Consider the following 17,214-nt stretch of genomic DNA (forward strand, 5'->3'; position numbering starts at 1 on the left):
TTAAATGTTATTGGACGATTAATAAAGCAAGCATACATAAAAAGCCAAATGTTAAATTACATTTTTGAGAATGCTCTGAAAGTTGAGACATTTAAAATTGGAGGCTAAAAAGTTGGTTTGTTTAGCTATATTTGTAGGTGTATTGCGGGCACAGTAAGAGAACACACCTTAGGAGCATGACAGAGAAAGCTATGTACAGCATTTAGAATGCCTCCTCACCTTTTGGAAATGAATCAAATTTTGAAAAGCTCCAACACTGCGATTGGAATAAAAATGTTTTTTCCATAACAGATTATTAAAAATATTTAATAATCTATATTTGTTTCCGTATTTCTGTGTATTGTTTTGAGGTTCACAACATATAAGTGGCTTAGGGGTCCCAGGTGGCCAGTAGTGAGGTAGTCAAGAGGCGGCGTCCTCAGAAGTCAAAATGCTAAGAACAGCAGCATTAATCCATGATATTATATGCGCACCAACGTCGGACAATAAGACCCATTTTCAAAGATGGAGTGAAATCTGGTATGGGAGCAAGAAAAGCACTTGACAAAGGCCATTCAAGGGGTGGAAAGTTGCAGTCTGAATCACACAGAAATATATTTGGGAGGAGGAAAAGGGGTAACGGTAGCAGTGTGAGGGGCCTGATACTGGTAGAAGAAGAAGATGGCAACCTGATGATGCCACATGTTGTGGACGTGTCGGGATACCCTGAAAGATTTTTGACGGAACAGTGACAAGTCAACTGAGAAATTAGGTTAATTGTTTGAAAATACTGGTGGATGAACCAGAGGTGTTTCGCAGATAAGGGGTTAGTTAGGTGAAGACTGATGCATACAAGACTGTTGAGGTTAGATGAGTTGACTATGGCATGGGTGGAAGTAAGAACAGCGACACAAAGCATTCTGCACCCCTGCCTTCACAGAAGCGGATCACGAGGACAAGTGAATAGATGAATTGCTTCCATGAGAAGGAGAGGTTTGAGAGCACAGCCCAACTCCTCTTTATTCAAGGCACACTGTGCACACACTTTAGCTGCATTACTGAAAAAAGCTGAACGTTTCAAATCTACTTCAACCTCAAAGGCTGCAGATACAATTTCTATTGGACTTCTTTCAATACAGAATTAGGTTCTGAAGGACTAAATCACTATGGAAATGGCAAGATGATGCAGCACTGAGCCCGATAAAGCAACAACACGGCGTGTAACATGGAGCTCAATCGAATAGCAAATCAGCCACGCGGGCTGGGATTTCTGACCTGTCGGTTCCGCTCATCTGTGATCCGCTGTATCTGGATCTTTTTTCTCCCCATCTTCACTGGAAATCCTCACCGCCAGGCGACAACTTTGTGGACACGTATTTTCAGGCTTTTTTTTAAAATGCGTTCATAAATTCTTTTTTTTTTTGCACTGCTGGATACTTCTTCCTCAGTTCATGGTATTCTCTGGTCTCTTGCTATGTCCAGCTGCTCCTGATGTGTTTAATGCTGAGGAAATAAGAAACAGATATGTTGTATAAAAAAAAGCCTTTTCTCTTTAACAGATGTTGCTAGTTTCACATTTTTTTAAATTTAAATCTTTTTATTTGAAAGAATGACAGACAAATTCACTGTTACTCATACAAGTCACAATGCAAGTTACATTTAGCGTCGTATCAGGAATCAAGTTCAATTAAACATACATATTACACATTTTGCTCCCCATCCCTATACCTTCACAATTCCAATTCCACCACAGGCGATATACAAATCTCACCCCTATACATGTTCCATTTGGACCATTTCCTGTCCGCTAGTTTCACATTTAAACTCTAAAAGCAAACCAAACTTCTGATCAAACTGACTCTTAGAGGGGCAACGGATTTGCCCTTTGTAAAAAAGAGTGGTGCTTGACAGCACGAGGCGTCCAACCTACTGAACTATCCTAATTTCTTTGAACCCCTATCAAAACAAAAACTCCTTAAAAACTTGAACAGTATCTCCAAATGGTGGATAGATGGATGTGCATGGAACTGGAAACAGCTCTAAAATCATAATGAGAATGACTTTCAATAGAAGGATGAACAAGTGTCCTGGGCTAGAGCACAGCCTGAGAAGTCACGTAAACACGCAACATCTCAAGGTGGGAAACATCAAGTTGTGGATGGCGACAGTTCCACAATGTTATGGTATTTGTGGGTCACTCTACACACCCCCTCTCTACCACAGCTTAACTGCCTCCTATGATCAGCAGAGGAGGAGACCCCTGATAAAGTGTACCTGGTTGACTTTCACGCTCAAGACCATTTTATTCGAGAAAAAATGTGTACTCAGTAATCCCATCCCCCAGGATACCCCTCAAATGTAAAATACCTCGTCTCCTGCTCCCGCCCTCCACTCTCAGCCCCCACATCAGGATTCTTGGGGTCGACCGATACAGCTACACAAATCACGGCGACACACGGCTAATTACTAGCATCGTTTGAACACGATTACTTCAGAGCATCTATTTCTTGAATTCAATGACAAATAGTAGCAATTAACTGTAAAAGGATATTCACAGAAATATTGCAACAATCAAAAGCATATGTCATAGTGCTGTTTTATTCAAATACATAATTTGCCTTTGCGCCACAAAGGATACATAACCAACAGCACATAATACAAGAAATGTACAACTTTTATTCTTTCTGACTTGAAGAGCAACATAAATATTCACAAAATACTAATAGTCCATAGAACTATAATAGAAAATGTCCGAATCGTTCATGGGGCTATGACGTAAAGTTTAAAATAATTCCAACATTAAAAATGTAAAAATATATCTCTTCCAACACAATCTGAATAACTGAATACAAATGGGAATAGTGATGATTTCACAGTGTTAATCCTACCAATAGAATTTGTACTCTGGCGTAGCTCCTTTGACAGCACAAAATATAATGAATAAAGGGCTCTGGTAATAACACAACAGCCAGTGAGACCTCTGGGTTAGTGACCCATTGACACCAAACTCCACACTGCTATGGCTTTCCTCTTGTATACAGAAAAGGAAGTACTCCGGGAATGAGAATGCCTGTATTTCTCTCCGAAAGCTGTGAAGTAACTTTAGCAGCATCATCAATGCCGCTGATCAGTCATGCTTATTGATTCAAATATCAATTCGTTTTTGTAGCAGGAGTCGAGCCCTTTAAAGCGCCAGACCCTCCCCTCCTCTGGTGAGGGTCCAGCGGTAAGCAGACAGGACCACCGCCCTGGCTGCGACGAGTCATATGCCTTAAACTTGAAAGATCCCCTGGTTCTGGAGGGTTGTCCATGCTCCTATTCCACTGTGACAATGAGGTGCAAACCTTTCAAAGCTTCCATGGACCACTTTCAAAGGGAACACTTCGACAAAGAATTCCTGAAACTAGAAGTTATACAGTAGCAGGGAACATAGGCGAAAGCGTGGAGTTTTTATTAGGTTCCAAGCTCTTTTATCTACTGCTATACAGGAGTACCAAGCTGAGCCCTATAAAGAATGAACCTACAGCGCTTGGTTTGTAAATGATTTTCATGAGTTGTCTCACAGGCCTCATGGATAACAAGATCTCCTCTTTATGGTTCCAGTAGAGGCACTGCAGAACACGAATAAGCATGTGACGAGGGCTCATCTGAAGAGTATCTTCTCACGCATCGTACACACACCCCAAACCTGCCACGTGAGCATTACAGGGTGGAGTAATGTTACCACCTGGACTTACTCCAGAGAGGAGCAGATGTTACCAACTGGACTTACTCCAGAGAGGAACAGAGTTTACCAACTGGACTTACTCCAGAGAGGAGAAGAGTTTACCAACTGGACTTACTCCAGAGAGGAGCAGATGTTACCCACTGGACTTACTCCAGAGAGATTTTTGAGGCCACCACTACCTTTCTGCATGTTCCCAGTGAGCCCAGAAACACAGAATTGGAGGACCTCTGCCGGAAACAAAAAAAAACTGAACTGCCTCCGACACTGTGATGACGCCAGCATCCAGCTCAGGACCAAGGCTAATAAGTTTATTTTATCAATATAATTGTTAAAACGATTATTATTAAAAGGGCAGCTGATGCTACACCAAGCTACGCATACCTCTCCTCCCCCTTCGTGGCTTTGTTTACATCTGTATTAAATGAGGCCACAATGCATTTAGAGGGTTCTTCCTTCTAGAAGTCCTTACTTTTCTGAGGGTGGGTAGCCAAAGGTGTTGACCTCGTTCCCCCACTCATGTTTAAGAAACCTTTAATGAAGAAACAGGCAAGCAGATAGATGTGTTGGGCCAGGTGAAGGTCCATGAAGTATCCCCCACACACCCCTTCAAGCCACTGATGCTAAGACCTTCAAAATACAAGGTAGACGGCAGGAAATGGGCGCCAACCACCCATGCAGGAGAGGAGAAAGGCGGTCAGCAGCCTTCCCAGTAAAACAATAAAATACAACCTAAATATTGCTTGAATGTCACTCTCTGCATACATGTATTTGAGGTATTTACACAAAAAAATAACCAGACATGTGGGATTCGGAAGAGGGGGGGGGGGGGCAGTTTAAAATGAAATCCGCAGACTTTAAAACCTAATTCCTGAGACCAGTAGGCTTTCTGCACCTCGACCTAAACATGTAATTCCTCATTTGATAACCACTCACAATGCCCCAGATGAATTGATGATAATGTAATGGCATTTACAGGTTTTATTCCAATAACCGAGAATTCATTACAGTATAACAAAATATACTGGCCAGTAAACGCTGTTATGGGTGGTTACCCTGCCTCTACATTTTCAGTTAAGGTCCTAAAGTGCAAAGAGATTTAAGTGATACGCGCAGGATCACAATATTTAAAGAGGCGAAGGTTGAGATTGGATGGAGAGTTCTTATATCACACATGGAACTTTGGCCACTTGAAAGCTTTGCTGCCTCGATTTTTAATTAAAACCTTGTTTAATAGTGATTCATGTTTGATGTTTTTAACAGTGCCAGACAAGCTGTGTGCGTTTTGGGATACTTAGCAAACTTAGCAAAACGTTTTGGGATACTGCCATTACTGATTGTGGATTATTTGCAGTGTAAATAGTCTCAATGCTGTTTGAAAAATGATATCTATATTGACGTCCACAAAAACAAATGCCATCAACTGAAAAATTATTCAGAAAAGGGGGTGGTGATGAACAGAGTGTCTGAATTAAGCAGACCACTCTTACCCAGTCCAAAGATCAGGGCTTGATCCATCACCATTTTTCAGCTCACTGCACCATCCCAGCTCAGAACTTGGCTATATGCAAATTAGTCTGACCCTGGCCCAGTGCATCATGGGAACAGGACAGACCAAACTACCAAGCCAATTCTTATACTGGGAAGGAAACAAATTACCGGGGACCGGTTTCTGGCATTTCAGCCGTCTTCGGCCCGGCTTGCTTGAATCCTGATGGTGCAATGAGCTAGGGACTCACATCTGAGTATACCCTTCCACGCTTATGGTGGACAAAAATTATTCAGAAAAGGGGGTGGAAGGGTATACTCAGACATGAGTCCCTTGCTCATTGCACCATCAGGATTCAAGCAAACCGGGCCGAAGACGGCTGTAATGCCAGAAACCGGTCCCCGGGAGCTTGTTTCCTTCCCAGTGTAAGAATTGGCTTGTGTAGTTTGGTTTGCCCTGTTCCCATCATGCACTGGGACAGGAACAGACTAATTTGCATACAGCCAGGTTCTGAAACTGGGATGGTGCAGTGAGCTAAAAAACGGTGTTGGATCTAGCCCGGATCTCTTGACTGGGTGAGAGCTTTCTGCTTAATTCAGAGACTCTGTCCCTCACCACCCCTTGTTGTAAATATCAACGGAAAAAAGCAAAAACTCACATTTATAAAAAATAAAATCTTCCTCCCCTAATATTCAAGCATGCCCTTTCTTTTGCATTACACTTCCAACAGGAGCGGCAATATTTTAACCCTCCCCCCCACTCTAAAAAATTATATTGCCTCCCTTATTTTCAAGCACATTTAAGTAGATCCATTCACCTAAAATGAATTCCATATGTAGGTTATACCACGTTTCTAGCAAAATCACTCCCCTATGGTAATTTTCATATAAAACGCCGAGCAACATGTGTAACAAAGGTGTACAAGTAAGTGCCCACCACAGACACAACAGAGAGTCATCTCTGCACATGAGCAGCCTCAACATGCAAAACTGCCATTGCCAAAGCAAAACGACCTCTCCCTTTTCAACCTATTGGGTTTATCAATGATTTTTAATTATGCTGTATAACAACTCCAATGCAGTGCAACATGGCTACATTAAACATAAAAACAACTGTATCATACTGAGGAGTGCATACCAAGCATGCACGTGCCTATAAAATGAACTATTGGTCAAACTTGGCTCAGCAATTAAAAAGCAATTAAAATGAAAAAAAAATGTTTTTATTTGAAAAACGTTTGCGGAAATCAAAACAGGCATGAAGTTGCCGAAACAAGACGGGAGGGGACGCTAAATGCAACACTCGTGCGGGTGGTGACTAAAGCAAAACATTGTGCCGGAAGCAACACAGGGAGCGCAGGAGGGTACATTGTAGCAATGCGAGGTGTGCATGGGGGACAAAATGTGTGATAAGGACAGCATTGTGGAGGGAGCGAAAGAGAACGTATTTGGAGCTGGGAGGGGCCAAAAAAGCAAAGTGGGAGACTGGAGTACACAGGGGCAAGCGCATCACAAAGGGGAGGCGGGAGAGATGCACACAGGCGAGAGACAGCAGTGCAGCGAGGGAAAGAAAAGCACAGTATGGGGACACCTGGAGACAACATGCACTCTCACAGAGTGCTTAAACAAAAAGAAAGAAATAGTGCCTGAAAAAGCAAGCAGTGTAAGGGCACAGTATTGCGTCCATTCTCCAACTGAGTGGCAAGCCCAAAACAAGGAAGGAAAGCCCACAGATGCTAACGAATAAGAAGCAATAAATGAGAGTGATAATGGAGCCAACCAATGGGAACCAATGGGAAAGTTCCAAGGCCACTATAAGCTAACAGCAGGCGAGATCTAAACAGCTATTCCCAAAGCCAATAGATCTTAACTTTTGGACCTACTGGCTTTGCCAGTGTGGTTTGTCGATGCTTTGCAGAGTCGGCAAAAAGCATTTTTTTCACAGAACTGTGCGGAATTAGTCAAAAGACTACACAACAAAGCAAAAAGAAGTGGCTGCTGGCCCCTCATTTTGTAGTCACGAGCATGCATGATAACGATTGGACGCGCTTACAAAATGACCCAGGTGTTTTTTTTTTCTTTTAAAAAAACTATCAGTTCTGCATGGAATTGCAAAAGCACTTTTACACAATATATCTTAAAAGAAAAAAAAAGACTGCGGAGCAGTGAGGTAGCAGGAGTGGGTTTTTGGCAGGTGGGGCGAGCAAACAAGCGAGAGAGAAGGAAAACATGCAACCTCATTTAGTAATTAACCATAAAGATAAAAAGCAGGTCCCCGAAAGTGAGATGTAAAGAATACAAGACACCCATTGAATGGTAAAGAGTCTATCCTCATGGGAGGAACAATCACAGAAAGCATTGAATAAGACGTACTTAAATAAAAGTCATAATAAAGCCAACACAAAGGGTAAACAATGGCGGGCATAGAAAACAACGTTTTTGTTAAGCTCACAAAAGGTCTTTTGCTACGAAACAGCTTGCACTGTCTGGTAGGCGAAACCTACAAAACGAATCCAAGCACATCTAACATTCTAATAGCTGTAGTAAAACTTTAACTCAAGTACTAATTCGAATATTAGAATAAGACATAGGTGACTACCCAAAAATTCGACTTTTGTGTTAAAAGTGTATAGCTAGGAGTGTCTCAACTCAAATGAAATTAGAAAAAAAGAATAATGACAGCATCTTCATTAAAATTTCTGAAACAAATTGATGAGGTGAAACCGAAAAGGAAATCTAGAAAGAGGAAAAAGCTTACCTTCCACAAAATCTTCCTTCCATTTCCTTGAAATGTAATAAGGCCCAAGATGAAAAATCTTTCCTTGTAATTACCTACAGGCTACTAAAGCCTATCTATCTTATGAACATCAAACCGCAGAGATGATTGCAAATTTCGACATTACTTCTACCGATAACGAGAATATTTTAAGTTATATTGCACTTGGTATCACTCTACAACTTCTGAATAAAAAGGTTTGTATCATGTTAGCTGAATCATGTTGGGTCTTAAACGGGAAAATGTCTATTACTATTTGAGGTCACTAGGGAGATTTGTTCAGGCTAACAAGGTGACATAGCCCGTGAGGTCTCCGACGAGTTTTAAGCCACTCTACCACGATCTGTGACTAACCTCAATGACAACCTCAAACTTTCATCTTTTCTTAGTTGAAACATTGAGAGCTGGGTAGAAAACAGTAACAACTACATCTACAACTTTATAATACTACAACGTTTCTTCTCCTCAACCTAGAACGGATTTCTGAAATCTCAAAAGTCGGGCGTGTAAACATCCACTGAAAAATGTAGGTCTTGCGACTTGGGAAAACAGTAGCAGAGGAAGTAAAGTCACCTCCAGGCAAAAAAGGAAAGGGAGTCAATTTGGTGATGCTCCACTTTTCACAACAAATGTACAAATAGTGCCGTCCTTCATCTCATTAAGTTGGAAAATAAAGCAAGGACATTCTCCACACCTATAAAACTGCAAGCGACTAGGGACAGTATGTCATTTGTATATATTTCGGGTCATTTTAACCTGGAGCAATAATCAGCAGATGTTTTATAAAAGACCTGAAGATGAAGTAACAAAACAAATTATGAGTCTTCGTGTGTCACAAATAGAGTGTGACGTATCTATGTTGGGGTAAACAACAAAGGACCAGGAGATCCGGATCCACGCCAGAATTTCAGGAACACCACAAAGAAATTTGCATAAAATTAATTTAACGAGAATTCTTATAAAGTCCATAGCTTTCCTGTACTTCTGGACGGAGACTGTCTCTAGTTGACATATTTTGGATACCACGGATCTCCTTGAGTCCATCAAAGTACGCCACCTCTCATTTCACTGCTATACTGAGGAAACTCAGAGGCCCCCATAAAACCTTCCGTCGTTTGGAGGGTCCCAAAGAAGAGCTCGCGTGCGGGATGGGATGGAGTTTGCTGCACTAAAACTGAGGCACACCTTCTAAGGCTTCAGATATATGTTCAACTTCCGCCAACCCAGGGAAAAATCTTCCAAATCCAATTGGCGACACATGCAAGCGCGCCCAAAAGAACACAATACAAAAGGAGTGTTTTTCTTTCTACACAGCCCAGAAGTATCTTCTAGTTTGTTCACCAATTCTGGCTTCTTCAGCACAAACATCTGTTATTGGAGGCTTGCGCAACACAGAAATCGACAGCACACGTGTTCTTCTTTGACCTCCCCACCATCTAACATGGCCTCCTATATGTCCAAAACTCTGCTGCCACACTCACTGAGGTCTGAAAGATTAGCCCGAGAACCTCATATTCTTCTCAAATTCTACAGGTTGTCAGTAAAAATAGAATTTAGTTTAAGAACCTTTTCTATATGTTCAAAAGACTCATTGACTTAACCCTTCAGTTTTGCGCAGAAACTCTCTTATTGAAGTTAAAAACGACTAACACGAGCAAGTAACCTATAATGACCGATCATTCACACAAATGACCATTGCTTTCAGGTTCGGCAACAAATTGACACTTTAGATCAGAAGCCAAGTCACCGTTGTCACTTTCAAAACATGCAGAAAATGTTCCATTGTCGCCAGGTCCTTCAGGGGACAGTGTGCGGCTCCTCAAAGAACTACTCTTCATCCTCTCTCTAGATCCCGAAACGTACCACAGGATTACTATCTCCTCTTTTGATCTCCTCTTTAACTGTACACTACACCACTCTGAACTATCTGCTTCCTGTGAGAGGCACAAAAGACACACAGATGCACTTAGCAACGATTCATTTATATTGAATGTGATACAAACAAATCCAAATGTAAACTATACATGAAAAAATTACATTTCGATGCAGCTGTTATCAAAGCATCAAGCAACTTGACTGTTGCCATATATTGCAAAGTAACACTCTACAATAAGTGTTTTTAAAGCAGGCAGATGCCTAAAAGCCTTTAATGTGATGCACTAGGCCCCCAACACTAATTATAAGGCGACCACATTCTGCCCTGCAACAAATTAACTCCTTCAGCAAAAAAAACAAAGCTACAAGTGATTATCTGGATCTTCACAATCACAGTATCTACTTGGAAGACAACCTTGAACCATCCACAATTCAACAGCCCCAGACCTCTGAAATAAGAGCACAGGCCACTCCCAGTGTGAAATTGGCCGCCAACGTCTTCAGGGTCGTGGCCCCGAACTGATGCCGCAATAAAGTGAGGCAAACCTAAAGCTACACCACCTCCTCACAAAATAAACCAATTTAGCATACATAATGTAAAGAAAGTGTATTATTGTCTTTGTCTTCATAGACGGTTTTATGAAACAAATGACAACAGAATAAGGGCATCATAACTAATCTCATGATGGACGGAACTGATCATATAAAACCAATCCTTTGGGCATTCGATCGATATCAAAGCGAGCAGATCTCTATGTTCATACTAATCAATTCCCTGATCACCAAGTTTCACATTGATGAGCAAACCACTAAAAGCTTACACCAATTAACAAACCATATACCCCCATTCTCACAACAGGCAGTACATTTAAATGCTTCCATAATAATAGATCTCGTCCTCCTCTGATTTCAATACCTTCAAATTCAGAGGAAACCCGCAAAGAGACCCTCTTCAGTCAGGCATTTAACACCGTTCCCTAGTAAGATGGAAAATATACACTTCTGCCTAGAGGCACAATGTTTCTACTCCAGCGTATGGTTCAAAGGACACACGGCGCAAGAAGTTTGATCAACGCCCCTTTCGCTCAGCCTGTAACCTAGAGCAGACTCCTGCCTCTCGAAGCAGCAGACGTGCAGGATGAGGATGGCCGGAAATAGTGAAATTAATAAATGAAGCCCTACACATCCAGCTCAGGCTTGCTTGATGAAAAATGCTTAAAAGAGTCTTTCCCTGGATTCCAATAGAGTGCAGAAAGATCCTGGTCCAGTCTCTCCTGATGAGTAGACTGGACTATGGAAACTCCCTGCTCGTAGGCATGGCAGAGTACCTCTTCACCAAGCTTCAAATGGTGCAGAACGCAGCGGCCAAAGCTATCTGCATGAAAAGGAAATATGACTCAGCCAAGAGCTGTCTGCGAGATCTCCATTGGTTGCCAATGAAGCAAAGAGCAACTTTTAAAATGATGTGTATAACACATAGAGCACTGCACAAGACAGGCCCTCCCATCCTCAGAAACAGGATTCAGTTCCATGTTCCCACCAGGAACCTCCACTCTCAATTTTTGGCTCGTGCAAGAACCCTTCGGGTAAAGAGAGCCAGGATGGGTGAGCGAGCCTTCTCCCACATTGCTGCAACCAAGTGGAACGAACTGCCTACGGCCCTTCGACTCACTGAATGCCACTTGGCATTTAGGAAACAGCTAAAAACTTTCCTCTTCCCCATCCAGACTAACCCAACTTGAACTATGCCAACGTTACATGCACTTTAGCAATCATAGCGCCGTGATATCCTACTTGGATGATTGTTAGCGCTTTATAAGAAAGAAAAAAAAAATGTATGAATAAAAGTCTTTATAATGAGAAGAGCACTGTTAACAATAGTAAGCACTGGTAAAGCCACTAGGTCTGGCATTTGGGATCTATTAGCTTTGCCCCTGGTTTCTAGCGATGCTGTACATCATACCCATTGCTGTGCAGCTTAGTTCAATAAGAGGAGAAAAAAAAGACTGACGCTGAAGGCAGCGTCATGTTGTACGCACACCGACCACTCCTACAAAATTACGAGAGCTCTCATTTTTTCCTTATATTTGAGTTGGATTAGTAAATAATTATTTTTTAAGAAGAGAAATACCATTTTTTATTTGTAAAGTGGGTAGAGGAAAGCAACACCGAGGGTAGGCAGGTGTGGTGGAAGCAACAGAGGACGTGGATGTGGGAGGTGCAAGCAACATTGGGAGCTGAAGCAACAACACAGGAACTGGTGAGGGGAAGCAAAGCAAAGGCTGAGGGTGCAAATGTAACACAAAAGGCATGGATGAGGAGAAGCAACATCAACACGGAGAGTGCCAGAGAACACGACATAGCGAGAGAGAGCAGCATGGTGGAAGAGGGCGTACATGGGCAAGAAAGCAGCGAAGACCTGCGGGGAGAAGCACACGCTGAACACAATGGAAACTACTGGAAAACACAGACTCTAGCGGCGTGGTTAACAAAAAAGGAAAAAGTTATGCTTCAATAGTAAGCATTCAAAGGACACAAGGGATGAGACCATGCTCCAGAGGAGGGACACACACAAGAAAAGGGAGGCAAGCACATGCAAACTAAGAAGTAAAAAGCAAGTCTTTGAGAGTGACAATAATGCCAACTAGAGGTGAACTAGGCGGGATCTACGGTCTCTGTAAGCTGACTGTAGGTCTTTACGCACTCAGACAGCTTGAGCTGTCTGTCACACGAGACCTAAAAAGGTCAATCAGACCCTCTGAGCCCATAGGTGTGGCCATAAATGATCATCTAGCCAACAATGCCTACTGGTGCTTTTTTCTTTGAGTAAAGACTACTCTCAGCCTTTATGAAGGGATTCTCGAAATGTGTCTTATTTCCTCTTGTTTGGGTGAATGTGGCGGCTGCAGGTCACCACGCGTTACCTCAAAGCACTGGCAGGGAATGGAATGGTAGTGGGTGTTCTTTGTGACACTGTTCACCTGGAGGATATAAGGACAGTTTGAGGATCACAGGTTCTAAGCTAAGCTACAGACCAGTAAGTAACAATACAATACATTACAACAGAGGATTAGCCAAGTTATGGCAGTTTGAGATATTGTAGTAACACAAATAACAGATGTGGCTGCTGAAAAGTGCCTCAAATCTTTGCAAGGATAAATGGAATAGGCCCGATGAGGATGCAGTCCTGTGGCCTGCAGCTTACACGCGGATCTCAAACATGTGTGCTTATTTAATTGTGAGATTTTACTGGCTCGTGTCGATATTATGCATATAGATATTACATTGTGGATTTGGTCGCTGTGTCTGTATTTCGGAATGGATTTTAAATCCCTTCTTCTATGATGGCACCTGTAGGAAAGTGGACACAATTCTCAGCAAGACGGGATGGTGGTGCAATTAATGAGTGCTCCCTGGGGATGGTTTTAACTATGGGTAATTGCTTGTGACATGAATGGAGCATCCTGCGCCCAGGGCAAGACTACAGAGCAGAAGACAGTGACAATTCTCAGAGGGTGGAAATGAAAACTAAAGAGGGCTACCACAAAGATTACAGCTGCAGGATGGAGACAGGCTGGCCTAGTTAGGGAAGCTCGAATATTTCCAGACAAGGAGGTGGCTCTCACTGAAGCAGTTCCACAAGACAATTTTTGAATATTTCTAAATGGACATTGCCAATTTTAAATGTATTTCAGCACAACTCAGATCTGCTTCTAACCCTTAGTTGGGCTGTAATGTTTTAACTTCTGTAAATTAACCTATGAACATTCCTGTGAATCATGGTTATTCCAAGAAGCTTCAAGTCAGTCCTGGGGGGGGTTCTTAGTCACATCCCTGGCAGAGCTGATGCGTGAATCCATATACCGCAGCACTAGATGAGATTCAGAGCGAAAGACCTTCACAGAAATCATGGAGCTGACACCAGCCGAAATGTTACTTTCTGTGCTGTAGGTTGATCCATTAGCAACATGCATATATATACTTTATGGAAAAGCACATGCATCGCACTGGGACGAGGCACACGCACTGTACATGTATTTGAAGACTTAAAAAGGCACTTCCACTATTGAAAATGTGCGCAAAAACGTCTTTGCATGTTAGCCTGCAAAATCATTATTTAGCAAGTCTTTGAAGCGGAGACCTTTTGGGAAATACAACTGACATCTTAGTTGTTCGTCTCTTTAAATGTTACTGTCACTTCAAGATTTCAGTTTTTGTTCTGTAGGCAGTCATAAGTTGGATCAGTCAACTTGTGCTGAGGAGCGGTTTTAGCTTTGATTAACATATACTCACATCCCGGTGTTAATCTCAAAATTACATAAATCGGAGGGGTTGCCGCTTTTACACCAAGGGTGGGCAACATCAAGATGCCACCTGCACACACTGCCGACCACCCAGGAGGGAAGAAGGGCATTAAAGGGGCTACTGTGGCATATGGATACTAAAACGCGAATATATGATGTTACAACGCATGCAATTACAACGCATGGTTTTACAACGCAGTCTTTACATCACAACTACCATTAAATTGCATGATTTTACAACGCATTTTTTTTTAAACTACCATTACAACGCATACCATTACAAGGCATCCATTACAACGCATACCATTACAACGCTTAATACTTTGATGGCAACAGTAGGGTGTGTTGGATAGTGTAGGGGTAAAAATTACTGTTCCCACTCCAGTGAGTGTAACAGTAGGTTAAGTGTTGGATAGTGTAGGGGTAAACATTACTGTTCCCACTCCAGTAAGTACAACAGTAGGGTAAGTGTTGGATAGTGTGGGGATAACAATTACTAAGTGTTAGATAGTGTAGGGGTAAAAATTACTATTCCCATGTACCCCAAAACCCATACCCACCCTAATACTAAAAAAATCTATTACTTACCTTATAATGCATTGTAATGGCATGCATTGTAATGGCATGCGCTGTAATGGCATGCTTTGTAGGGACCTGCATTGCAATAGCATGCACTGTAAAGGCAGTTGCGGTGTAATGACTGCGTTGTAATGGAAGTTTCCCCTAATAAGCATGACTGCATCCTATGTTCTGCCCCCAAGTATAGATAATTTAGTGTTTAAATCCCAGGACAATCTGAATTTACATTGTTGCAGCTCATTTAGGTAGTCATAGAAACAGTAGGCACTACTGCATCAAAGAGTACTTAGTAAGCGGAGACTGAGATAAGATTCAGTTCTCAAAAACCCACATGCGCACCCTACTCTCTGCTTTGCTCCCGGCTACAGCTTCAAAAAATCCTCTCATTTGGGATTCATTTGGAAATGCCCGTTGATCCAACCCAGGCATAGAGACAGGTTGCTCTTTAGGTCTTTACTAAAAAATGAGAGTTGATTCAGTGGTAGGAGTGGCAGGAAAGGGGCCAGTTGGACATGTGGCTTGCATGGAGCATGACTTGGCTAGTTGCTAGCAAGAGACATGACTAATTATCCTATGCAAGCTGTGCGTCTTAGTAAGTCTAGTTCCTAGAAGCAGTGTTTGGGTGTCCACCGGGTTTGCAGTCTCTTCCGGTGCCCTCCGGTGTGTATCTGTAAGGGTGAATGTTTTGCATGAATGCTAGCAGAAAACAGATGAAAGGTGCCCTCTCACACATGGGCTGTGGAGTTCTACGAGGCAAAGTGGGTTAAAACATGGTACAATGTCTACCTCTTTCTATGTGCTGATTCAGTCACTTTCAAACATGAATAACTAAGCCTTGCTGTCAAGAAGCAGTCATTCAATGTCATGAGGGTTGTCAGCCTGAAACATCGAGAAGAGTATATTGTGATACCTTAATATCGTAACCAAAATATGAAAAGGTAGGTTCATTCACAAAGTGCAGATCTATTATTATTAACTGTGCTTGTACGTACACTGAATATATATATATATATATATATATATATATATATATATATATATATATATATATATATATATATATATATATATATATATATATATATATATATATTTAAAGTACATCTATGCGGAGTTATAGAAAGCCTTCATGGAAAAGGTATGGAAAATATATATATACAGTTACCTGTCGATATTTTTGTCCTTGATATTTTGCCTACAAAATCAAGGTACGACTATATTCCTTACTCCATATTCAGGATCCCCACTGCATGCAGTGGAATGGACATTCTTTCCACTTTGACAAAGACAGCATTCCCTGAAACTACTGCAATACATATCACCACAGAAGCACTATAGCTCCAACTGCAACCAAATGTAAAATAAAAAGTCAACATGTGGACCGTTGGACAGGCAAGAAATATGCATGGGGTCATCTTGTTTACACATAGAACGTCAATAAAAACAGATCAAGCGCCCCCTGCTTGTTGTTTCAGATCCGACTGGAACTGAACCCAAAATACAAACTTAAAAGCACAAAGATACACATTGCACTGGATGACAATGTAAAATGAAAATATTACTATGTGTGTCAACCTAGACAAATGACATAGCCAGTGCTTAATTTAAGCAGGTGGTTTCTGGTGCTTGGCACAGGCACTTAATTGTCAACAACGGCAATAATGATAGCTGCCACGTGGTGGCACTGTCGGTGTAATATACAGATGAGCAGAACAACAGTTATTTACTACTTCAATATACATTGAAAAGAACTAATACATCCTGCCCAAGCCATTCTTATAGGGTTAGGGTGCTGGAATACTCTGAACTGTCACACGTGTACCAGTGTGATGGTTAGTAGTTGTACTGGTACTGTCATTGGAAGCTGGCAGTGGCAATGGGTGGTGCAAGCTGCGGTAGCCTCCTAATAAGCACCGTGGCACTTATTTATTTTTTACAAATTAAGTACTGACACGACACAGGGCTGGTTCTAAGCAGTGGGGCTCTCTCAGAAACAGGACAAAACAATTGTCAAATATTTGATTCAATTGACCTGCATAACTTACAAATCTCCATGGAAACTGACAATAACTGGCTCCTGCAGAGAAGACAGGACTGAAAGGGCACGGAGCCTAGGGCACGGAGCCTATGCCACCACAGGTCTTGCTTACCACAGCAGTGCTTGCTTACCAAAGCAGGGCTTGCTTACCACAGCAGGGCTTGCTTACCACAGCAGGGCTTGCTTACCACAGCAGCTCTTTTTTACCACAGCAGGTCTTTTTTACCACAGCAGGTCTTGCGTATCACCGCGGTCTGATTTACCACAGCAGGGCTTCCTTGCCACAGCAGGTCTTACACATATTCTTGGGAAAGGGGAGAAGGGAACTGGCACGTGTTGTTGGGGTAGTCTGCCACATATTATCTGAGGGGGAGCAAACACAATGTTCTGGTGGGGCCTACCGAGTATTGAGGTTGGGTCACATTTTGTTTGACTTGTTCAGAAACTGGCA

General features: G+C 42.0%; 1 protein-coding gene across 4 annotated transcripts in view; it reads right to left on the bottom strand.

The window, feature by feature from the left end:
- The window catches only part of MEF2D (myocyte enhancer factor 2D), a 456,242-nt gene that overhangs the window by 166,170 nt on the left and 272,858 nt on the right, over positions 1–17,214 (bottom strand). For all 4 annotated transcript variants that reach the window (XM_086947641.1, XM_086947639.1, XM_086947640.1 and 1 more), the window contains exon 3: positions 1,255–1,482. In XM_086947641.1, the coding sequence (XP_086803767.1) occupies positions 1,255–1,308 (54 nt within the window). In that variant the 5' untranslated portion in view covers positions 1,309–1,482. The remainder of the gene's footprint in view (positions 1–1,254; positions 1,483–17,214) is intronic.

Source organism: Lissotriton vulgaris, chromosome 12 (genome assembly GCF_964263255.1).
Source record: "Lissotriton vulgaris chromosome 12, aLisVul1.2, whole genome shotgun sequence".
Classification (NCBI taxonomy): domain Eukaryota; kingdom Metazoa; phylum Chordata; class Amphibia; order Caudata; family Salamandridae; genus Lissotriton; species Lissotriton vulgaris.